This window comes from Notothenia rossii (assembly GCF_949606895.1).
Source record: "Notothenia rossii genome assembly, chromosome: 8".
NCBI classification, from domain to species: domain Eukaryota; kingdom Metazoa; phylum Chordata; class Actinopteri; order Perciformes; family Nototheniidae; genus Notothenia; species Notothenia rossii.
In genome coordinates, this window is record NC_136906.1 from 73,494,336 (window position 1) to 73,520,593 (window position 26,258).

At 40.6% G+C, this 26,258-nt stretch overlaps 1 protein-coding gene across 3 annotated transcripts in view; it reads right to left on the reverse strand.

Moving 5' to 3' along the window:
* LOC307016387 (regulator of G-protein signaling 6-like) overlaps window positions 1-26,258 on the reverse strand; it is an 88,466-nt gene that overhangs the window by 8,862 nt on the left and 53,346 nt on the right. For all 3 annotated transcript variants that reach the window (XM_079645478.1, XM_079645479.1, XM_079645480.1), the window contains 11 exons: window positions 17,780-17,876; window positions 16,192-16,242; window positions 15,219-15,325; window positions 11,432-11,483; window positions 8,379-8,443; window positions 7,887-7,963; window positions 6,659-6,740; window positions 6,441-6,515; window positions 5,099-5,200; window positions 4,660-4,721; window positions 456-566 (listed from right to left, as the gene is read on the reverse strand). In XM_079645478.1, the coding sequence (XP_079501604.1) occupies window positions 456-566; window positions 4,660-4,721; window positions 5,099-5,200; window positions 6,441-6,515; window positions 6,659-6,740; window positions 7,887-7,963; window positions 8,379-8,443; window positions 11,432-11,483; window positions 15,219-15,325; window positions 16,192-16,242; window positions 17,780-17,876 (881 nt within the window). The remainder of the gene's footprint in view (window positions 1-455; window positions 567-4,659; window positions 4,722-5,098; window positions 5,201-6,440; window positions 6,516-6,658; window positions 6,741-7,886; window positions 7,964-8,378; window positions 8,444-11,431; window positions 11,484-15,218; window positions 15,326-16,191; window positions 16,243-17,779; window positions 17,877-26,258) is intronic.

The following is a 26,258-nucleotide window of genomic DNA, read 5'->3' on the forward strand; positions in this document are numbered from 1 at the left end:
GCTCCTCTCCACACAAAATACAAAACAAAATGAAACTACTTTCAACAAAACAACTCTGCAGTAAACATTTCAGGATCAGGAAACAAATTCATGTCAATTTTCAATTAAAAAAGGTCAGATTTTACCCCAAAAACGTAATGAACATAATAACATCTACTATGTAACTCACACACTTATATCGGCCAGCACTCAAACACATTTTACGTGATAGGCTAAGAGGCGGGACATCTTTAAGCGGCTGACCAATAACAACAGAGCCGGCCAGCTAACCAATCAGAGCAGACTGGGCTCTGGTTTCAGACAGAGGGTGAAAAGAGGTGCTGCAGCACAGGCAGTATGAGAAAAATAAAGAGCTTGTTGAACATTAATACCCTAATAATGAGAACAATATGTCTTCTATCATTTAGGGGGAAGTGTCCATTGGATGTGAAAGTGAAAACGTGGTGGTTTTGTACCTGGCCTCCAGTTCCCAGAGGGAGGGGTCGTCGCTGGTCCAGGGATTAGCCGGTTCCTGAGCCGTCACAAACTGGTCGTAGTCCATGTACTGGTCAGTGTAGCTTATCAGACTGACACACACACACACACACACACACACACACACACACACACACACACACACACACACACACACACACACACACACACACACACACACACACACACACACACACACACACACACACACACACACACACACACACACACACACACACACACACACACACACACACACACACACACACACACACAAACAAACAAACACAACGCAGAGACAGAGGACAGGGCAGATTAATCATCAAGTTAAGAGAGAAAGTTTGCCATGGCCATTTGTTCAATGAGATTAATATTTCCTGTTTACCTGAAGGCTTTCAGGAAATAATTGAGTAAATTATGCAGAAACAAATCGTGAAGCAGGAGCATCTGTTCTGATCAAAAGCTGAGATGTGAACCTCCTGCCTCTCTTTGATAGTCTGAGATAAACACAAACCGAGAGACGCAGCGAAGAAGAAAAGGCATCAACAACAGCAGGGCTCTGAAAATGTTTTAATGATCTCAGTCTAAACCGTAATTTAAGAATCTGCTATAACAGATTGTGATTTCTTTCCTACGGTATGTTAGTCACTCTAGCATTCTTCCAAGAATACACTTTGACGGCTAACAATCAGACCTGTAGTTCGCAAACATAGCCGACTACTTCTACAGTTTTAGCAAGAGAAAACCAATACTAAATCAAATGGAGGATGTCGGACAATCGAGACCAGAGTGTAGATGTAATGACAAACACTGGTCTCAGATCAGTGCATAGTAAAGTATGCAACCACACGAGCCAAGAATCAGGACCAAGCACAGCGACAACCTGAACAGAATCCATTAAAACCTGCACTCTGTTTAGTGTTCGTGCACTCTCAGAATTGTGCATGTGTTTAGTTGAAAGTAAAACAATATGTTCTCTTTACCTTTAAAGCTTTGCACTTCAGTAGTTTGCATCCAGAGAAATACGCTCCAAATGAAAAGAAAAGTCAAATCTATTCAACTGGAAGTGAAGCATCGTCCTGTGAGAGCCTGCCCAGTGTGCATCCATCAGGTTTGATCATGTCAAACAGATCAGCGACAAAGACTGCATGTTGTCATAAAACCCTTTTCATCAAATCAGGATTTTTGCACTCGTAAATTGTTCTAATGAATCTTTACTTGTGCATGGACTTCAATAATTGTGTCCTTAGCTTCATCCAAGACTTTTATTCGTCATACTTTTGAGACAAATTGAACTAAAGTAAAGGAAACCAAGCCTCAACAAACCGCTGTACATGTTAAAAATATTTGTTCTCCATGCAGCAGTTCAAGTTTACACTTTTGTTCACATCATATGTTTTCTGATTTCAACCTAAGGTCAATCAACAGGAAACAGTTCAACCAACATGAGTAGCATGTGCCCACTCACCCAAAGAGTGATCATACTTCAGAAATGATTCCTAATGTGAAGTGATTTTTTTTTCAATAAACGATGATGCAAGTAGTTTAATCGTGACATGTTGTTTCTTGCAGTTATTGGGGAAACGCAGCAGACTATCTGCTCTGTTGAGCACAAAGGAAACTCTGTAGAGGAGTCAGGAGGTTAAAGGGTCGGAGAGGCGGAGCAGTAATCACAGTTTCTGCTCCGCTGGAAGCTACGGCTCACCGACCGACTGAGCAGAGGATGGGAACGACAGGGAAGCAAACAGAGGAGAGTCTGCCAGACATGAGGGGGGGGGGAGGGGGCTAGAAAGGCAAGGCAAGTGTATTTAAATAGCACCTTTCAACACAAGCATCCAGACTAAAACCACCAGACTCAGGGACAGTTTCATCCCACGGGCCATAAGACTATTAGACACCTGAACTTTGAAACAACATCCATAACATTCATCTGGCTGCTACTTAGAAATGATTGATCTAATATATCATATTCCAATCACTTGTATATAGATTCTTATTGCACTATTTTACTATTTTTATTTATACTTACTATTTACTTGCACTACTTTTTTCTGTTTATCTGTGTTTTTGTGTTGCACTGTTGGTGGAGCCTGGGACCTAAGGTGTTCATCGTCATAACTACACTTTAGCTATGTTCGTATGACCAATAAAAGCCTTGAACCTTGAGGCAATTTAAAGTGCTTTACAAAATAAAAGACATTAAGAAAACGGCATTTAAAAACACTCATTAAAAAGCAAAGATAATAAAATAAACATTAAAAGATCAAATATATGAATAAAAGTTTACAGTGCAGTTTAAGATGTGAATTGTTCAATTAAAAGCAGCAGCAAAAAGAAAAGTGTTCAGCCTTTGAAAGACCTTTACGTGCAGGCAAATGTGTTTTTGCCGGACAATGTGGACACAATAACAAGAAGGCCTCCACAGCTTAACACAATTAAAACAATAAGCCCATAATGAGTAAGATTTGTGAAGCCTACAATTTGTGATTTAAGGCTGTGGCAACCGTTAAAGCCCTTTCATATTTTATTAATCTACCTGTACAATGTGATATTTATTTAAACAAATCTACTTGTTTCAAGTACGTTCAAATATCCAAGTGCCGTTTTCAGTGTTCTATCTAGTGCAGCAAGATGATGAAATGTTTCTTGTTTAACACTGTCTCATAAAAATCCTACAGCAATGGCTTTTCCCCTTATTTTTAAATGTGACTCAAACATTATTTGACATGTTTGGATATTCATATATTCTGAAAAATCATCTACTTCATGTATTTTAGTCATTTCTAAAAGCTGATTCTTCAGGAGCGTGTATTTTAATGCCATTGTCCTGATATTACCACAGCTTAGTTGATTACATCCAAGTGGATATTGTAGATAATATGTGAAGAGCTGAGTACTGATCAATACATCTTGTTCCTGTTCTCTCACAGCTGAGGCTATGCACACCTTATTTTTTATTTTATAAAGGTGCATTTTAGGACCGCAGCCAAAAGAAGAACCTCACAGAGCCCACAGAGCATTTCTGTTTTTATCGTCACTTCTAATATCTCCTCCTCTTTGCAGGACACAATTACAAATGAAAAGATTAGATATGGCATCCTTTATTTTTCCTTTCTGTTGCATTGGCTGTGGCATGGATGGGAGTGACATGGATGCTGACCTGTGACCTTTGACCCCTATTCCACATTGCAGAATGGGGGAAATGAAGAGGCGCGTTCACACCGCAGTACTTTTCCCACTTTAGTTCCGATATATTTCCGAAATGTCGCGTTCACACCATAGACTGTATATATAAAGGTTCACACCAAAAAAAATCCGGAACTCAAATTAGTTCATGAGAACCTTTACACCCCCTTTTCAGTCCCTGCTAGAGAGCAGGGACTTTCGTGGGAGAAAAAGGTTCCTATGTCTGATTGGCTGGGCGGATTGCAGACCACGCCCCGTCAAACTCCCAAAAAGTTTGTGAAGCCGCCATTTTATTATCCTCGCATTAGCATTATTAGCGTTAGCATTAGCCCAGCGCAGAAACACGGAGAGACTAACTTATGGCAACACAAAAGAAAACATGGGAGCGGTGGAGATGAGGAGGTGTCGGCAGCTTCTACTGAAGCCAGTCTCCAACTCCGGGGACTTCCGGCCGGGGATTTTGGGCGGCAGTATACGCCGTGAAGTTGTTTGCGGCCTGCCAGTAAACCCAAAGCAGAAGAAGAAGAAGTGACGTCAGCGGCTTCATTTGCCTAATCCTCCCCCAGGGATTTATTCCGGTGTGAACGCGATCTCTACTTAGTTCATGAGAACTAAAGAGTTCTGATGAACTAAGTTCTGATGAACCTTTGTGGGAAAAGTACTGCGGTGTGAAAGCGCCTAATGACATCCATGGAGAGAAAGCAGAACCTACTAAACCCTGCAACCCACCCTAGTCAGACCCTTACACAAACATCAACGGAACAAACACTGTAGAAGCAAAGCCCTTCTTACAGTATGTATCCATGACTGATAAACCTGCAGAGGTACAGATGAAGTCTCACAACAAGTCTCCTCTATACACCACTGCTCTACAGATTTAATAAAAGGAAAGTCAGCATCAATGTGTCTGATTATAGAGAGAGAGCCTCTGAATGAAAAAGGATGCTGTCTCCTTCACAAGGTAAGACATACTTGTTCAGTGTTTGTGTGAGAGTTTACCTTTCAGCCACTTTAGACATCTTCATACGGTGACGATCAATCTGGGTGTTCAGGAATAAGATCTGAAAGAGGACACGACAGATGGCAGTGTTTGTACGAGAACAGCAATCAAACCGGAAAGTAAACAATTTTCTAAAATAACAGTGGAGGTATAACTCTATTGATAAAATAAGAGAGAAAGACCATGTTTGAGTTGGTTGGCAGCCTCAGTGGAAATGTAAGTGCTACTGTTTCTTATTATTAAGACCTATTTTCCCATGAGCCAGCTGCATTTGTGCTTGTCTTGTTTTTTTGAGAAAGTAGCAGGTCCTGCCAAACGTACATAGTAGAGTGCAACATGCAGTGGAGAGACTGTCAACTTTCCACTGAATGCTTCAAATTAAATTATGGGGTAAAAATGATATAGCAACTAAGGTTTCTCGCAAATACACATTTTTACCTCTTTCTCTACGTCCTCTTTGGTGCCCTTCCTGCAGTGGTGTGAGGGAGCGTGTATGGGGCTCTGAGACTGTGTTCCCTCCTCCACCAAACCATACACCGACTGAGAGTTTGAACATGAGGAGAGAGGAGAAGTGGGAGAAATAAAAGAGACGTACATTGTGTACTTATTATTTTCTTAAGGCACAAACACAAGGGATACATTTCAGTTATTAAATATGATTGCTGCATTAGTCATCTCTTAAGGCAGTGGTTCCCAACCTTTTTTCCCAAGAGCCCCCCCAATGACTCCTGTTGGAAGCTGCGCGCCCCCCCCCCCACCCCCTCCCACACACACAAGGGGGGGGGGGGGGGCGCAACAGCGGTAATTAAAGTTTAAAACTCTCAAAAATGCTACAACTACTGTCCCAAACTGGATGAATGTGAAGTATTTTGTTAAAGGAAGATGAAAGTGTAATTAAGGAGCACTATTGGAGTGACTTTGATGGTTATTGGATTCAGGATTCATTCATTTGGATTCCCGCTGTATGAAGAAATGAAAGGACGGCGGAAGTGGAAACAATTCACAAAGGGATTAAACTGTTTAAAACACATGCTCAAAGTAAGCCGGATTTTTCCGATGTGTTTATGTGGATTCAAAAGTCGTAAATAATCTACAAAATGGAGGAGACCGATCTGATTGGAGCAACTGGGACAAATAATAAACTGAAACCGGCATGGACAATGACTATGTTTTAGAAATGCGCTTATCCAGAAAAGCCTGGTTTGGACACTTAACGGGCAGAAGAAACATTTCTATTAAAGAAAGAATTATACATTTCTGTCTTTTTATGCCTTTAATACTAACTTGAATTTTTATTCAAATTAATTAATCAATTATTTTTTATATTTTATTGTAATGTAGAGACAAGGCTTTTTAGTGACAATCATGTAATGCTTTACAATTATATGTAAAAAAAAAAAAAAAAAAAAGTCTAAATATGATATTTGACCTCAAATCATCTGAGGCTTGGCGCCCCCCCTGCGATCTTTGGCACCCCCCAGGTTGGGAACCACTGTCTTAAGGAACAGTTCTGATATCATAAGTCATTTGTAAACAGGGAGGCGTGTGGTCTAGTACGTTGGTGTTCGGATCAGGGGGGGCACAGGTTCAAACCCCACTGCAGTCAGCATGTCGTTGTGTCCCTGGGCAAGACACTTCACCCCAAATTCGCATTGAGTATGTAAGTCGCCTTGGATAAAAGAGTCTAACAGGTAATGTAATGTAAACAGGTGCCAGTCATTCTGAGTATTTTAAGGACAATGTCACTTTAACCCTCTTGTCGATGGAGGTTATAGGCTACCTTCTTAACTCTATGGGGGTTCTTCATGCGTCTACATTTCCTGATGTCCATCTCTGTCGTGTTCACACATCCAGGCTGAAGGAAACATGAGCAAAAACATATTACAGTCAACGATTTTGATTCCAAGTAACCCCAAAAAGGGCTGTAGAATAATAGAGGCAGTTTGTGTATATGAGGAAGATGAGGTAGGCGTGTAAACTGTGCACAGACAGGCTCACCACAGGTCTGTGGACGTCCCAGAAGGCTCTCTCCTGGCTGTCCAGGATCTTCCTCTCGGTTTTATCCTTTTTCCTGTCGATCCTGCACATGAGATCAGTCAGAATGAGAAATACAGCAAGCAGCTCTCCTGGCATCAACATTACATGTAGCGATTGAATCAGGATGGAAGGATGAGAAGGGGAAAGAGACAGTCTGGAGATTATTATAAGTCTATACGTTCATCACTTTTTAACAATATTCAAGCTCATGTGCTCAAAGCTTTTGGCACGCGCCTCTGCACCAGTTTCTGAGTGTGTGTGTGTGTGTGTGCGTGTGTGCGTGTGTGCGTGTGTGCGTGCGTGCGTGCGTGCGTGCGTGCGTGCGTGCGTGCGTGTGTGTGTGTGTGTGTGTGTGTGCGTGTATGAGTGTGTGTGTTTGTTTGTTTGTACTGCTACTTATATGTTCATACTGCTGCACCTCCACAATTTGGTAGGCTCTGTAGACAAAGCATGGACTGTATTCCTTTGTGCAATGCTGATGGTTATGTACTGTTCGATTACCATTAGTCCACTACGTGTACTAATGTACAGGAGGCTGCACACATAGGATGGCATTACTACAGAAGAAACAATTACATTCACTAGCCAATAGTAAATGGACTTAAAGACTTTTACTTGAGCTAGTGTTTCTTTTTACGCAAGTAAAGTATCTGAATATTCATGACAACCTGACGAAATTGTAACTCATGAAACAAAACACCTAAAAGGATTGACATACTCATCATGTCATATTTTGGGTTGCATGTACAGATAAGAGTGTGAAGACTAAGCAGAGGTCTTGTGTTTTTTGTCTGCATATAAAGGTTAGAACCAAAATTGTTCTCCACTGTTTATTTGCCTAAATAAATCAGAGGTAGCCATCTTGTCTTCTTGATCCCTTCTCTGTCTTCATTTTCTCATTTTGAATGTGTTCGATAAGCATGCTGGTCAATAAGATGTATCATCTTTGTTTACCTCAGAAACATGAAGCAGTAGACCTGCTGTGCCCTGATAACACAGGACAGGTCATTTATTACATGAGGCTTAATGGAGTCAGTCAGAAACACTTACTGCTCATGATATGGAGGTGTCACACTTTTGATGTTACTGTGTTCATTATATTGCTATGTATTTTCTTTCTTAGGTGTGAATGACAATCGCTGAATGCATTGTATTTTCATAAGTTGCCTTGGTAACAGATTGCACTTACTTGACCTGGGCCTCAGCCTGCATGTAGATAAACTCCCACTTCCTGGCAAAGGCTCGCTGCAGCCTGGCGAGGTTCTCCTGTTGGAGAGAAAGAGAAACAGTGAGATGTTGAGGTCAAAATCTCTAATAAATAAATAAATACATAAATGCAAATAAATAAAATCAAGTCTTAAAACATTGCACAGTTTAGCAATTTTCTCAGATGCATTGTGTCTTTTGCACAAGTTAATCACCATTTTTTATTGCACTAATTTTATTTCTTTGTATGTCTAATATCTCATACTGTAGGAGAAGCTGGGGATTTTCATAGCCTAACTACTTTTTTGCAAAAAGCTTTTGAATCTCTAATATTTTGAAAACACACACAAACGTGACCTTTAAGAGCTTTTTCTGCCCCAAGCTTGACGCAGATATCAATACTAAGAAGTATCAATACAAAGATATATTAGAAAGTATTGATCTGTGTACAGATGGAAATATATCCAGCACTCACCGCCTCATAATCTGCCAGCTCCAGCCTGGTCTTGTTCTGCATGGTCCTCTTGCACAGGTAAATGGCTGTGAGAGGGACAGAGAAGATGGAGAATTAATCAGTACACACTCCCCCCTTCATCCCGGCATCTCACCCCCCCTTCATCCAGGCATCTCACCTCCCTTCATCCAGGCATCTCACCCCCTTTCATCCAGGCATCTCACCCCCCTTCATCCAAGCATCTCACCCCTCTTCATCCAGGCATCTCACCCCCCTTCATCCAGGCATCTCACATCCCTTCATCCAGGCATCTCACCCCCCTTCATCCAGGCATCTCACCCCCCTTCATCCAGGCATCTCACCCCCCTTCATCCAGGCATCTCACCCCCCTTTCATCCAGGCATCTCACCCCCCTTCATCCAGGCATCTCACACCCCTTCATCCAGGCATCTCACACCCCTTCATCCAGGCATCTCGACCCCCTTCATCCAGGCATCTCACCCCCCTTCATCCAGGCATCTCACCCCCCTTCATCCAGGCATCTCACCCCCCTTCATCCAGGCATCTCACCCCCCTTCATCCAGACATCGCACCCCCCTTCATCTAGGCATCTCACCCCCCCTTCATCCAGGCATCTCACCCCCCCTTCATCCAGGCATCTCGACCCCCTTCATCCAGGCATCCCACCCCCCTTCATCCAGGCATCTCACCCCCCTTCATCCAGGCATCTCACCCCCCTTCATCCAGGCATCTCACCCCCCCTTCATCCAGGCATCTCGACCCCCTTCATCCAGGCATCTCACCCCCCTTCATCCAGGCATCTCACCCCCCTTCATCTAAGCATCTCACCCCCCTTCATCCAGGCATCGCACCCCCCTTCCTCCAGGCATCTCACCCCCCTTCATCCAGGCATCTCACCCCCCTTCATCCAGGCATCTCACCCCCCTTCATCCAGGCATCTCACACCCCTTCATCCAGGCATCTCACCCCCCTTCATCCAGGCATCTCACCCCCCTTCATCCAGGCATCTCACCCCCCTTCATCCAGGCATCTCACCCCCCCTTCATCCAGGCATCTCACCCCCCCTTCATCCAGGAATCTCAACCCCCTTCATCCAGGCATCTCATACCCCTTCATCCAGGCATCTCACCCCCTTTCATCCAGGCATCTCACCCCTCTCACCCCCCTTCATCCAGGCATCTCGACCCCCTTCATCCAGGCATCTCACCCCCTTTCATCCAGGCATCTCACCCCTCTCACCCCCCTTCATCCAGGCATCTCGACCCCCTTCATCCAGGCATCTCACCCCTCTCACCCCCCTTCATCCAGGCATCTCGACCCCCTTCATCCAGGCATCTCACCCCCCTTCATCCAGGCATCTCACCCCCCTTTCATCCAGGCATCTCACCCCCCTTCATCCAGGCATCTCGACCCCCTTCATCCAGGCATCTCACCCCCCTTTCATCCAGGCATCTCACCCCCCCTTCATCCAGGCATCTCACCCCCCCTTCATCCAGGCATCTCACCCCCCTTCATCCAGGCATCTCACCCCCCCTTCATCCAGGCATCTCACCCCCTGCCTGCCTCACCTCCCAATATTTGGAGAGTGTAATCAGTTTTGCCTGTCCACCTCTCTGTTACTTTATGATGATGAGGTGAAGTGTGAAGAGGCACTAAGCCCTAAACTCTGTCTGCCTCTGTGACAGCATGAAGGGCAGGAAGTGGAGCGGTGAATGAGAAAATATGTTGACAAGCCCCCCTACAGTGGAGGGTACGAGACGTGCTACAGTGCAGGGGCAGGTCATCTTATTTATATTCAGGTATCTTATAAATATGCTGGATGTGTCTTTTAAAGGAAGTGCTTGTTAGGTTGATCCATCTTTTCCATGCCAACTGCTGTCATGTTTTAAAGTAGACGTAGATCTTCTGCAAATAAACACATTGCTTATATTGTTAAATATCCAATTGATATTCCATTCACAGCTTTACCCATTAGTCACTATGTACTAATTCTACTTTACGAATCTCTGCACATAAAGTATAAAGTAAGAAGTTTATCTATACAGTAGTTAATTCTGCATTGTGGGAATTTAATTAGGAGTGAGTCGAGCTCTAAAGTCACGCAGCAAATATTCCCTTACAGCAACACAATTATTACTTGTCTGTATTTAGTTAAACGTGGCTCAGCGACGATAAGGCAAGGCAACTTTATTTATACAGCACCTTTCAACACAAGGCAATTCAAAGTGCTTTACATGAATGAAAAACATTAAGAGAATTTAGAAATAGTGGTTGACAGAGGGTTTGTAGAAAGCATTTCTTAAGTGCTGTTTTGGGATTCAAATGTATCCTAAATGAGGTCCTTATATAGAGAAGTCTCACAGTAAATCTATTGTTAATTGTGTTGTGCTTTTTTGAAGGGGAATCAAATCAAATCAAGTTTTATTTATACACCACATTTAAAAGCGATTTTTGGTCGAGCCAAAGTGCTGTAATAAAAACACATTACTACAATCACAATAAAAGACAATAATTGACAACAGAAATATAAAAACCAAAATGAATGGCCTCCTTGTTAGCCTTATAATCACATGGCTAACATGGAGGCCATTCATTTTGGTTTTTAAATTGATATTTTAGGGCTGTTGACAGTATTTTCTGATTTATGGAGTGATAAAAAGAGATATCCAAAATCCCTTCCGTAAAAGCCTTAAATACTAATATGACCACAAAATGAAACAGGAATTTTTAACCTGGTTTTATCCAAAGTTGAGATTTAGATTCCTGAAATGTGTTAAAATATGCGCATATTTAATGAGATAATGGTAATTTGCATATTTAAACATGCTATTTCAGAAAACTTGTAATACAAAAGATAATTGCCTTATTGTAAGTAATTAACTGGAGACATTTCTAGCTGATATCTTTAAGTTAAAAAAATTACCCTATTCACCTGGGGTGTCTCCAGCCTTGGTTCTAACAGCACTCAAATGGAAGAACACATGTTACAGAGGACTTATCGCAAAAATGTGCAAGATAGAAAATAGGACAAAATGTAAATGTGTCCCTCTTACCATAGTCCGTGTTCTCAGGCTCCCAACAGTTGGACGGCCAGAAATATGGAGCCTGCCGAGAAACAAGTGAAAAGGTGAGAGTGGAAAACTGTGGTTAGTGACTAAAAAACAGAGTCAAATCCTTTCAGGTGTTTGTAATTTCAAGACTTTCCGATTAAATCTGAGGAGGGGACGACCTTTGTGAGATTGTTGTTTTGCCTCGGAGACACATCAGTGCACCTGATTGCTTTGCACCACTATGTGGGCAATCAAAAATATGTGTATTATCAGTATTGAACAGAGTCAGGAACAGCTGACTGCTCCTAATACTTTTTTTTCCCTGGTTAGAGGCATCCTGGGATGTTGCAGAGGCGTGGGAGTACTGCAGCAACACAACAAAACGAGTAGCAATGAAAGCTGCAAAACAAACAGTTGGGAAGCAGAATAATAAAGCCAGCAGGCGAGGAACAGATGCTGATTGGATGATGTTTGAGCTAGCTGGGAGGAGGTTTGAATCACAGTTTCACAAGCATGCACTTGTTTCAATAAAAATAGAAATGGTTAATTGTTTTTCACTTTCCTCTTTTGTGTTGCTCTTTGATTAGCACTTGGGAAATGAAACACTACTGAATGCTCTTTATGAATCTTTTTATGTCGAACAGCCCTCGCCTTTCTTTCTTCTGCCCTTGACTTCTCTTCCACTTCACTTTGAATGAGAAGCAAGGTCAAAGCTCGATAATGTCAACTGCCATCTCCTTTAATTAAAGAGCTCCTCCAACAACTCTGTGAAAAGGAAGGAAGGAAGATGCTACACAGAGGTCATTTTTCACCACGTGCCATTTCCCACTGATTAATGTCATAACGTTGTTTCCCATTTTGAATTAGGACATTCTGGTTAGAACAGTCTGGCTTAATTAATCTGTGACTTCAATGCCACCGTCTAATCTGCGAACAATGGAGGAGTAAAATGTCAGCACGCTTTCCTTTGCTGTTTGTCCCTTGATGAGACTACACTTTGTGTCTCAGTCAGGCTTTTGGTTTCCTCCTACTCACACCCGGCTTCACTCGCTCGCTTGATGAATATTTGAACAGATCACCATTCATTTTTAATAGGGTCACAGGATCCCAACATAGTCCTGAAGAAGCTGCAGACAGGGAATTGGTGTGTTGTAATTCCCAAACAGGCAAAGTAATCTTAAGGTTATTAAGGTCCTTATGAGAAAGAAGCGCCTCCACAATCAGATTAACCTCGCCTGCTCATATCTCTCACACTATAAAGCTGGATTAGTTTGAGTTTAGGTCTGATTTGAAAGGCACAGGGCAATTTGCATTTATAGCAGAACAACAACGATTGTAATCTGTTTATAATAAAGTGCCATTAGACCCATGTGTAAAGCCATTACTCACAAGCTAACATTTCTTGCGAATTTACAATTGTTACACAAGGATGACGCCAAATTCAGGGTGGCTTATTTTCTATAGAGATCTGAGTTTCTGAAAACTAAAAAGGTTGCCTCAATAAGTCTTCCTGCCTCCATGTGCATACTGTTCCAAATGTGTCTATATTTAATGTTGCATCAAAACATTAAATGTGCAGTACATTGAAAGTAAAATGGACGTTATCTAATTCATAAGGTCTCTTTCCACATCTTATGTTACATAACGTAGAATACTACTTGTAAGGGCCTAGCCAGCATGTTGATGTTTTTGTTATTGTTCCTGTTTTCATTGTTGTTTCTCTCATTTCAGTCTCAGCTTTCCTTCCCTTGATTGAACTCCACCTGCTTCCCTTCCCTAATTAGCCTCACCTGTGCCCCATTATCATCTCTCCCTCTGTCTACAATAGAGGTTTCTCAATACTCAAATTTCCCCTCCTCGACTCCTCGACCCCTCGGTCCTCAGGTAGTGACCCGGAAATGAATTTCAGCGCGCCATGTTGAAGGACATCTCATTTCTCTAAATGCACTTCGAGGACCGAGCATCGGGCATCGAGGAGGCTCTCTGGAGGAGCTCTAACCGAGGAGACACTGATGGGTCCTCCACGGCTCCTCCGCGGATGCATTTCCGGGAACGGTGGAGGCGTGATGCACGGCCGGACTTATCTCAGCCAATGACAGCTCTGCATGCATCCCCTGGATATTATTTTAGTAACTGCTTTCCTTGCAATGCGATGTTTACAGAGAGAACAGCTGTGAGGTCCGTGCAGAAAGCAGAGCAGTGTGTAAAATATATGTCACTCAGTATAACAGGCCCACATTACTTTCTGTATTTGTATGCTTTAGTTTAGTAGATATCTACAAACAAAGAGTCGATATTTTTCTAAGACCAGTTAGTGCTTCACATAATAAAATACACAACGGCTGTAGCCTGATTATGATTTAGGAGCAGTAGGTGTGTGTGGTACAGTGTGTAGGTGTGTGTTGTACACATGGTTGTACATTGCGTAGATGCGGCGGACAGACGGGTCTCAGTTGGTTTGGTGTCCTTTGCTTACTTTAAATACTTGTACAACTTTTGGCCCGTAATTTCAATTCCCCATTTCAGCGACCGGGGGGGGGGGGGGGGGATATATCCAGTCTCTGATTGTGTTGCGTTATTATGAGAGTGCTCTCATACTTGTTTGATTCTGAATTGTATATATCTATATAAATATATGTGTGTGTGTGTGTGTGTGTGTGTGTGTGTGTGTGTGTGTGTGTGTGTGTGTGTGTGTGTGTGTGTGTGTGTGTGTGTGTGTGTGTGTGTGTGTGTGTGTGTGTGTGTGTGTGTGTTTGTTTATATATGTCCGCATCTGTAGCCTGTTATTGTCTCATTATACCGCACTGTCAATGAATTAAAAGTAGATATATATAAGTGGTCATGAACACATCTGTCCATCAGAGGGCTGCTGTGCCTCCTGTCATCATTAATGGACGTCTCTTTAAAATGACCGCTCAGAGGAGAGGAGTTCTCATTTCTCTAACCGCCTGCTGCTTCCACTCCTCTCTCCTCGGTTCCCCTCCTCAGTCCTCCGCTCGCATCTCCTGTGGGCGGTACCAAGTCTCGAGGAGGGGAAATTTGAGTATTGAGAAACCTCTTTAGTCTGCATCCACATTCCCTTCAGTGCCAGTTCGTCTTAGTTATTCCTTGCGTTCCAGCGGTGTTTTTCCTAGTATCTGATTCCACGTGTACCTGACCCAGCTTTGTTTCCTGACCCGGTCCATGTCTACTCCTCGTCTGTTTTGTTAGCCTTATTGACTGATCTCCCGTGTACCGAACCTTGGATATAAAGACCTTTTTTACATCCTAATCCCCTGTCTCTGAGTCGTGCTATTGAGTCCTCCACTTGTGTTCATTCAGTCGTTACACTACTCTTAGGAATGACCTCATACTGCATGGAAATGTTAACAATGTTTAAAAAATCAATGTGCTGGCCTTCATGGCAACATTTGATATACCACTCAGTATCAGGTGATAAAAGAGACGTTCAACAAAGAGTCAGTTACATATTTCAGGATCGTTAACAGACGATGTAACCCTAAACCTATAAGATTAACGCTGAGTATTGAGTACTAGAAACCTAATTTCACAGAACTAACTTGGTTGCACTCTGAGGATCAGTCTAGACTGTAAATCACAACAGTCTCTACTAGACCACCACACAATACAGGCTGTAACACCACTGTTACTCAATATCAAACAAATTCCCCCACTGAAGGACATGGAAGGATTTCTGATTCTGATGATCTAAATAAACACTATCTATCGATACTAAATGTTTCCACTTCTCCTGTGGCCTCCTCTGTTTTTAGAATCGCTCTCTGCTCACCTGAAAGCGGTAGAAAGTGCCGTCGTCTTTGAGGGAGAGGACGTGGTCTGAGATGGGGAAGAAGTACCCCTGAGCTGCGATGAGACTCCCGATGTGCATGGCCTCAGCTGTGAGAGGACAGGAACAAGGTGTATTGATCAGTACTCAGCTCTTCACATATTATCTGTGATACAATATCCACTTGGATGTAATCAACTAAGCTGTGGTAATATCAGGACCTGATAAAATAGCTTTTGAGTAAGAAATGACTGCAATAAATGAAGGAGATGACTTTTCAGAATATATGAATATCCAAACATGTAAATTGATGTTTATGAGTCACATTTAAAGTGTTTTATGAGAATCTTTCTGAATTTAAATTGGATTTCAGCCCAGGGTTGGTTTGGGGGGTAGGATGCACATGGATGACTCAAAGACTCAATGTCCAGGCTGTGGGATCTGAACCAACAATAAACACTGACTCCCACCACCATGCCTCGGGTCAGGTCAACCACACAACAGATCGAAAGCTAAATATAGCTTTCCTTTCTTTCTTCCCTGCTCATTCTCTGCTGCATTTGCAACTCATGCAAACTGACTTTTGGTAAGTGTAGGTGCAACAATCTTCTGTTATGTATTTCAATCATGGCAGTATGAATGCTTCTTAAAGTATGACATTTAAAATGTGTTTCTTACAAGACATTCAGTGCTAACCACAAACTGTATAACCTTTCATACACCGAGAAACTTATCTAGCTGTCATTTAATTTCTCCGCATGAATATAAATGTTTCCCTGTATTTTATATTGCACATTATACATTTGACAGCCACATAATGTCCAACTCAAATAATTGGTTATTTGTGCCTGCAATAATCTAGAGCTGGGAAATGCTGCATCCAGTAGATTCTGTATTTCAGTTTTCTTTACTAAAAAAGGCAGCTTTTGTTGTCATGGGAGGCTGTTTCCTTATTTAGCAGCGTGTTAGACCTCACCTGGATCCTCTATGGCCAGGTTCTTCATCAGCCACTGAACAATATCTGTACCTGAGACAGGACAGAGGAAAAAGACAGATGTTATTACAGTAAGTGCATGGTGGCATGTAAGAATACGGGGTAAACGATCAAGGAAGTAATCAAGAAATGAAAAGTTGAGTGGTGCAGTGGGTTGAGCGTTGGTGATCGGATCAGGGGGGCACAGGTTCAAACCCCACTGCAGTCAGCATGTCGTTGTGTCCCTTAGACACTTCACCCCAAAGTGCTCCTGTGGGGATTGTCCACAGTATTGAGTATGTCAGTCGCTTTGGATAAAAGCGTCTAACATGTAATGCAATGTAATCTTTTGAACCACATTTTGAGGCTGAATTTAACGAGTATATCATTTATTCACCTTTAAATAAAAAACTAAACGTGAACAAGAAAAGATGGATCAAATCAAATATAAACAATGAGTTCCATTGGGTCTAAATTCATAATTAGTAAATAACCACAAATGAAATTTCCTAAATGACCTATAAACTGAAAACACTGAGTTATCTTGGTAAAAGGTAAATGTCCTAAAAATGCCCAAATGTAAAGTTATCTTATCCCACTGACATTCAGAACAGCAATATTCAGATAATGTATCTTTTAAAATAGCTAAAGAAGATACTAAAAAGCAATTTGTCATGGCGGGGAGAGAATCATCTCATTTGTTCTTCTTTCTCTCAGTCCGTGTTTTAATTCTTCATCATTCATTGGTTGTTCTTGCCCCCAGGGATCAGCTGCAAACATTTGAGCTGCTGTTCTACAAATCCATCCGCCGCTGTAGTAATTCTGTTTATTGATATGCTCTGCTTATGGCATATTGAGCTAATGCATTTTCAAGGACTGAGAGAAATAAAAATGTTAATGGCCTTTCTTTGTTTCCATCATTTGTTCGGGGTGTGTCAGAGCCTCCCACGTGGCTCCAGAGTTTTAGGGTGATTTGGATTATCAGTCGAAGAAACAACAGCCTGCAGACTTCAATCCCACCTGCAAGAGCAACTGGCTGATAATGTTTTTATTTTCTCTTTTTTAAATGTGTCTGTTGATGTTTCCCTGCGGTTCCACACACCAACAGGCCCAGATCCACTGCAGCAGTCAGAGGTTGATGTGCCTTGCTTAATGGCACTTTGACAGTAGGAGGACAGCATTACTCATTCTGCTTCCACTCTCACTTTCTTTTACAAACGTTTAATTATATGTTGTCCTCCCACTTTCCCTCCAGCTATTCAGTTATTCTCCCGTAAGACACTGCTAAAAAAAAACAGAGCCGCAGCCTCAGCAGAACCAGAATGAAAAGCAGCTTCCAAACACATGTGTTACGTAAACCCCTGGGATTGTTGTTTCAAACGTGCAGGCAGATAATGCAGCGATGCCTGTTTTCACACAACCAAATGATCTCCCAGAAGTTTCTTGGAAAGTAGCATGTTCTTTGGAACTAAATGTATGTAGTAAAAAGATACCCAAGTTTATATGAATACTGTATCCATTACAGTACCTACTATTTACTTTAGTCTCAATGTTTGTGGAATACTTTCAAATATAACTTTATTCTCCTTACCTGTGACAACACTGGGGATTTTGGTCATGAAACTTTTGACAGTTCTGATGGGCACGCCCTCCTCTTCATCCTGGATGAGAGTGACAATGTCTTCAATCTGGAGAAAAGGGAGGACAGAGAGGAAAGACAAGGAGATATGGTTAAATCAGGGCAATGGTGAAACTTTAAAAGCATCCCATTTGAGGGAAGACATACTTAAAGATTAATGATTAAATTCAGCATTTAAATAAACCATCAGCACATTAGTTTTCTACTTTGCATTTTATAGCATATATGCCATGTGTCTTAATTAAGGGTCGGCATCCCTTTAGGCTGCATGTTAGCATTATTTTTTCACCATCTCAATTCAATCATCATCCAGTGAAAGTTGAGCTTACTTCAATGAAGCTTATCAAGACCGAAACTTCACAAGCTGACCTTTCCTGCTGCCTGTGAACGATAAACTCCCTCTGGCGTGAACTTTAGGATTTGAGCTTTAGGATTTAGTGTGAACTTTAGGATTTAAGCCTTTTGCAGGCCATTTACATGAACCCTTTCCTTTAGTGTGTACTAAGGCAGTGTTTTTCAAAGTAAGGGCCCCAACCCCCCGGGAGGCCGCCAGGGGCGCCTGGGGGGTCACGCAAAGTTTGAGGGAAAGGGGATTTTTTTTTTTTTTTTAAAGTTACATATTTTTTTTTTAGATGTTATTAATAACTGCACATCTATCAATCTATGTGTCCTTTGATGCCAATCTTTTAATATGTTTTATTTATTAATATTTTATTTTTAAATCACACGACCGCCCTTCAAGCCAATCAGAATCGAGCTGCCGCTTCTGAAAGTGAAACTGAGTGTCTGCTCAGCTTTTGGTGCAAGTGAGAGCTAGTGAATGTTTCGCTCTGCAGCTGGATGAGAGCACGGATGTAGCAAATATTGTTGTTTATATATATGAATATAAATATGTTTATTGTTAATATTACGGTTGAATATTATATATAAATAGCTTTCAAAAATGCAAAAAATATATGTTAATTGTTCATATTACTGTTCAAAATTATATCATATTATAAAGACAGAAATCACTTTAAAAATGCTTTAAAATATGTTTGCTGTTGATATTACTGTTTAATATTGTGTTAAGAATGTTTATAACAGAAGACACAATCAATGTAATGAATGACAAACAAAAGATAAATACAAAAATGTTTTAGAAGAATAACAGATTATTAATTATTAAATATATATTAAGAAAATGTATTAAGCTGTAAGATTAATTTGTCATATTTTCCATAATAATGTACTCATCATTTAAAAATTGCAACAGGGGGGTCCCCGCCAGACGATAATGCTATATGGGGGTCCTTGGCATGGCAAAGTTTGGGAACCCCTGTACTAAGGAACACACTGAAGGAAAAGGAACACCACCAAAACAATAAAAGGGCCCCTAAATAATAAATAAGCCAAGGAAGTGACATACCACTTTTCTATGGGACGTATAAACATGCACAAATAGTATAGATGTGTCACTGTTGTTGCTGTACATGGTCAAAATATCCATAAAAGATACTACGAGAGCATAAAGTAGGAGGGAAATTAGAAAACTGAGTCAAATAGAATCATTTGATTGAAGCCGATGAGGTTCAGCAGGAGCAGCACGTGCCTTTGGGCTGATATCACAGCTGTACAGTTGCTAAATGAAACACAGCGCCCACTTTGCACTGTAGTACTCAGATCTGTTGTTTTGATTGCAAAGTTGACACCCCGTCTCTGCACAGATGCTTCTTTGTTTGCGTCAGAGAGTGGGATGTGAGAAGTTGGTCGCTCTGGAGACAGATATCACAAGAGCACCACACAGCTTTACTCTGAATCTGTACAAAACACATCATGTGAACACTCACATTCATGCATGGACAGAAAGGAAAACCACTTTCCAGTGCTTTTACAGTGTTCGATACTGCACATATGTCATCGTGCTGAGTGCAGACCCTTTCAGCTTTAAGAGTATATTCATAAAGCAGCTCTTAGTGGAGTTCAACTCTCATAGGCACCCACGCCAGGTCAAAGAGCGCTGTACATACTCCAACAACAGACTTAATGTGCAGTGCTTTTAATAGAACACATTACATCCTGAATGGGTTCTCTGAAATGTTTCTGACTCGGATTTTAAATCATGAAACATATAGTGATATTTACATCAAAAAATTACATTACAAGTAGTTTCCGGTATGAGTATAGGATAGTCAATACCTGTGTTTTTTCAGTTTATCAATGTAAAGTAGTGGTTAAATTAAGCAAAATATTATTAAATATTTCTTTCTTTACTCATATATTTTCTTGAATTATACATTTTTTAAATGAGTATTAACAGTATTTTTTATATATTTGACAGTGATATATAGCCATAACAAAAGTATTTTTTTGTAAAATTACAGAAAAAGCAGCTAATTTTTTTCCAACAGAAAATCATTTTTTTACGGTTAGTTTTGTTAAATTCGCATTTAAAAACTGCTAAAAAACAGATAAATAATGTATTCCATTTCTACAGGTTTTTGTTGTTAAAATACATGACACATTTCAATAAACCGTTTATTCTTGTAAATTGATTTCCTGTAATCATGAAATACAATAAAAAACTGTATTTTTTACTGTAAAAAAACTGTTTTTTTTACAGTGTAGCATATGGGTGAGTATCTGCTACAGAAGAGAAATGTAACTGCTTTAAAGTTTAGAAGAATAAAGGAACGAAAGCATATTTTGCAAAACAAAGCTGTTCAAATATGCTGGTTTTTTTCAGCTCCCACATCAGGACCATCAGTAGGTTTCTTGGAAATATAAGGATTTGTTGTTTGGTTAGGTTTGGATTCTAATATATTTCTAGACTGATTTACATTGTTTTCCTTTCATCTTGCAGACCACCAACCCTTACAGGATGAAACAGGTATTTCAGAATCATTGGAGATAAAGGACTGGGCAAAAAGCTCTGGAGATCTAAATAATAAAAGCATGAAACAAAGCGAGAAAGCATAGTCTGTGAAACTTTGAAGCATAACTTCAACTGAGTCTGGATTTAAAGGTGGCCTGAACCTTTCAGACGAGGTGATTTGTTGTCAGCTAAGTGCATTGCTCGGAGACACAATTACAGCAAATATCAAAGAATGAAAGGCTCAAAAAGCATATCACATTCACCTCAAGACAAGATGTTCCCAGCTAAGACTCAAACTGACACCCCGTCTGCTTTTACGTCTGCGGCCATCAGTCTGCTGTCACCCTGCTCCTCTTTTTTGTTGAAAATAAACACATCCTGGCTGTCTGCCATGAGCAAGGGCACAGGCCGCCTCGGGCTCCACACCAGAATCAATACAATAATACGATTCTAACAAGACCTTGATGGTCTGTGGAGACAGCTGCTCAAATTACTTTAATGGTTTCCGCTGTCATGAACAATTCACTCCTGCCCCTACGATCAAAACGGGTATTCACAACAGGTCTATAACAGCTGACGATAGCTGACAGAATTTTAGGAAAATACGCCCAAATTGCTGCCTTTAAATATCACAAAATGGTGGGTTGTTAATCTTGACAAACGGTACAAATATTAAAATTCATCGTTTCCCTTCACATGGATTCAACACTTTGAGTCACAGTTGCATTAGATTAGTCACAGTAGTGAGTACAAAAAATACAGCTATATACTGTATGTTGGATTATTACTCATACAAGCTTGCATCATCGCTGGATGCCACTGTTGTTGAACAAAAGGAAGAAACTCAAACTTGAAAGAAAGTAAAGTTGAAAATAATAATTTTCTCATCATTGGGGAATGGATTAACAATCTAATGACCTCAAAACATCTTAGTAAGTGACACACAATCAAAAATAACTCAAGGAGCATCACTTTGAAGCTCTACAAGGCACTAAACATGGAAAAAGCAGCTTTTAGTTATTATGCCCCAACAATTTGGAACAAATTGCCCAAATCGTGCACGTCCGCTGAAACACTTCCTATTTTTAAATCCAGATTAAAAACGCACCTATTTGCCGCTGCTTTTAATTGAGCTGCCCATACTCACACTGCAGTATGCCTTTTTTAGTCATGTATTCTGTACCTGCTGTGTTTATTTATTTATTTTATTTCATTATCTGTGCTTTATATGCCTGTTTTTAAATGTTTTTAATAATGTATTTATGCTGTATTTGTTCTTAAATGTATTTTGCTTTTAATCTCTAAAGCACTTTGAATCGCCACGTGCTGAAAAGTGCTATATAAATAAAATTGCCTTGCCTTGCCTAAACAGACAGTATCTGTTTTCGCGGTATGAGCCTGTGTTTCTGTTATGACTTTGGGTACAGTCTAATGGAAAAAAATTATATCACATGTATTGCAAGCGACGCTATTTAGCGCCCTGTGGGAAAGTAGGCGTCTGATTACAGTGTTATCACCACGCACTCAACATTGAACAGCTAGTGGGCTGGCAGCAGATTATCAGACAGGTGGGTTATGACTTCGGAGTTGATTAAGGTTTAATGATATCAGTTGGAAACAGGATGGCTTCACCAGCAATGCCGATGCCTCAGTCCCTCAGTGATTGTTTGAGTATAGTTCTAACAGTGGTGAACCTTGTCTATCACAACTGGACCTCTGTAGACACACACACACCCCCCGCCACCGCCGTTATAATGTCCGTCTTTTCACTGAATTGTCGCCTTGAAAAGGGTATCGACACCAATTCCGCAACAACATCATCTTCACCTGTTGCCATTTCAACGTTAAAAACAATAACACTTCAAATGAATTGATACGTCGCATTTATCTAGATCCTCTGTCTCGAGTCAGTGAACTAACGGGCCTTCTAGAGTAGCCTACCCTGGAACCGAGGGAAACTCTGAAAGAATACGCCCATTGGCTAAAAATCAATATCTGATTGGTTGATCAAACTGTCAGTCCAAACGCTCTCATTCAGTGCAACAGCCAGGGCATTCGATCAAGGATGCAGAATACCTTGGTTGAAGGATATTCTACCCAGAGACCCAGAAACAGATCTGATAGGTTGCTTTTTTTTCTAACACAAAACCACTGAAATGCGTAGTGCATGGACCGAGAAGGACAAACAAATCAACGTAAAACTGTAATATTACAGATCAACAACACAGATACGATTTTAATTTATTCATTTTATTTACATTTTATAACATTTTATTTATATAATTAAATCATTCTCTGAATACCTTGAAGGCCCTGACGGTTCACCACTGAGTTCTACTTATGCAAGACTGAAAGAAGCGTCTGATTGAGAGGGAAGTGTAGGGACTGGGAGGGGCATAATAATAATAATAATAATAATAATAATAATAGATTTAATTTGTTAGCACTTTTACAGGTGCTCAAAGACGCTTTACAGATATAGTTAAGACAAAAGAAAAGAAAGGAACAACAAATAAATATATAGTTAAAGTTAAAGTTAAATAATACAAAAACAATCACACATTAAAATATACTCCAAACTGAGAAGTAAAATCATCTTCATACGCTGATTAAAGCGTTAAAGGAAGTATAACAATTAAGGTAAATATATAAACACAACAACTGGAACAAATGGATAGACCAAACAGGCTAACAAAAGTATTTTTCCACAAAATAAATTCTGAGACTGAAAGAGCAACAATGATCTTTTCTTTGCACAAAGAGAAATATGGGGATCTCTGGACCGATAAGGCCATCACTGCGGCTGAAATGAAGCAGGTGTACCTGCAGAGAGAGAAAATGTCAGCCATGGCCCCGAGGATGTCTGCACAGGGAAACCTTGGTAACACATTTTGAGAGAAAGAAACCAAATGACCTCCTCTGAGCCGAGCAGCTCCAAGCCGTCCACACCGAGACAGTTTAACGATAAAGAGCAGACAGATGAGCGACATTAAAATCATCATGTCCTTTTGCTGTTCAATTTATGTTTTTATGTTTCATGTGGAACTACTTGAGCAGGTCTCCCTTGAAAAAGAGATCAATGATCTCAATGGGATTCATCTTTATAAATAAAGGTTTGAAATGAAAGGAAATCATGCGGGGATTTTAATATTCTAGTTGTTTATTTGACCAAACTAGCCTTATTTCATTTTGATTCATTGATTCTTCAGATGACTTTTGTGCGTCGAGATGTATTTAGAACCTGTCAAGACTGAAGAATATCACCAAGAGCAACAGTCTACAAAAATAACCATTTGTTTCTAAGCATTCACTTTTGATGAATTACAACACACGTTATATATAACTATCAGACCGTAAAGCAGTATCAGTCTATGTTTTTATTCTGTTTCATTCAAATGCTAATCGCCATATGTTATATACCTTGGAGACTAGGAGTCTATATCTGAAGGAGTAGCTTTGAACTTCATGATTTAGATCTCTGCAGAGAAATACTTAGCACGTGATCAGACTATGAAACGATTGGCTGGTTTAGTTCCTTCTGGAGCTGCCTCAGCACATCTGCATATTACCTTCAGGAGATCCTTCACAATCAAGTGCCGTCAGAAAACTGATTGCAACATGTTCCTTCATGCTTTAAGTGGCCCTTGCATAATGACAAGGAACACTTGGACTGAAAGTCAAGAGACAACAACCTGAAAAGGGGGTGGGACAAGGAGGGAAAGAACTGTCCAATAGATTTGTTTTGTTTGAAATGTCATGCACGTTGAAAAAAAGAAAGGTATGAGATTAAAAATATAAAAAGTGTCCTCAGACCAACGTGTTGTGAATTGGGTCTAAGGCACGAGTACGTAATGAAATAAGGCTGCAGTCTTACTTTCCCAGAAATGGTAAACAGAACTCTTCTACTGAAGCTTTGGGAAAGACAAATAAAAGCAGCTTATTGATCCGTTATAGTTGATGTGGGAAGAGAAGAGTATATGCAACATGATATTACCTCAAAACTGCGCCTCTGTTTCCTTTAAACCTGCCCAAGCACCTCTAATCCTTTAGGTAAGGAACCAGACCAAATGTTCCCCATGGCTATCAATCATTCATGAAAGACACTATACCACAACAATATCCAATAATTAAATATACAATTGCGTCAATTTTATGAATGAAGCATATAAGAATACATCTTAATGCTTTAATGCGCAACTGCAGAAATGAAAACATATTGACGTGACCTAGGAAAGTATTTTGTCATGGATTAGCACAAGTGTTATGAGGAAGGGATTCTCTCTCTCTCTCTCACACACACACACACACACACACACACACACACACACACACACACACACACACACACACACACACACACACACACACACACACACACACACACACACACACACACACACACACACACACACACACACACACACACACACACACACACACACACACCATTAGGCATAGGAATGTATGTCCCTGTTACTCATTAATGTCATATTTATGATCGTAATAATCCAACTCTCTCTACATAACCACCATCCAATCAACCGAAACAAATACATGTCAAATAGAGATATCAACACCGCCAAGGAAACAACACCCAAGAACTCACAAATGGTGTGTTAACGATTGCTGGTTATTTGTGTACGCATGAGCCAAGAGTTTCTCTACATGCCTAACTGTTGTTTTAAAAGGCTCAGTTTACTGATCCTGAAATGGCCGTTCATTTTGTGGGTGGTAATAATCAGGGTCAAAACTTGTCAAAACAAGTGTTAAAACCACCAAACCAAAATCCATTATTATAAATGATAATGATATGGTTGAAATAGACGTGTTCCCCCTGGTGACTGTGGTATGTATAGATGCTTCTAATCCATCCCGAAGTTCTTCATGCATCTAAAAGTCAAACAACTGATGGACTACTGAACATCACCAAGAACAAGAACATTTCTGGATGTATGATATTCTCCTATGTGAAGGTGTTTCAACCCTGGTTTGGTTCAATATTTGTAGATCTTCTTTGGCCCAGTGTTAGTTCCAGTTCTTGTTTGTTGCAGTATGAGATCAATATGGAGCTGCATATATCTGTAGTCGTACAACAGGCTTTATATGTTTAGAGGAAACAGTGGAATGTGTGGTATGTATAGATGCTTTGGTGTGCACTTGAATGTGTGTGTAGGTGTACTGTATGTGTCATCTCGGGTAAGCGTTCCTCCTGAGACCTCGCTCTCTTTCAGTCGCCCCGCCCCCTGCAGAGCCTTTATCCCTCCGCTGTAGATCACATCAGGCTAGGAGATTTAGGATGGGACTGCCAGGGGTTATTCCTGAAATAATGCTCTTTTTTGCATTTGTATTATATCCATCTATTGTGTATGCTGGTTTATTCATATTTCTATGAAGGATTGAAGCATTGCAATCTTTTATTTACACTCTGAGTCCTCTGAGAATAAAGGCTTATCTGGGTCTTTTGTAGAATTACATTTTCAGCAATCAGATCACAATATAAAATATATATTGTTGGGGAAATATTTTCCAAGGTCCATAACTTTGACCCAGTTTATCAGTTCAAACTGTCCTGACTGA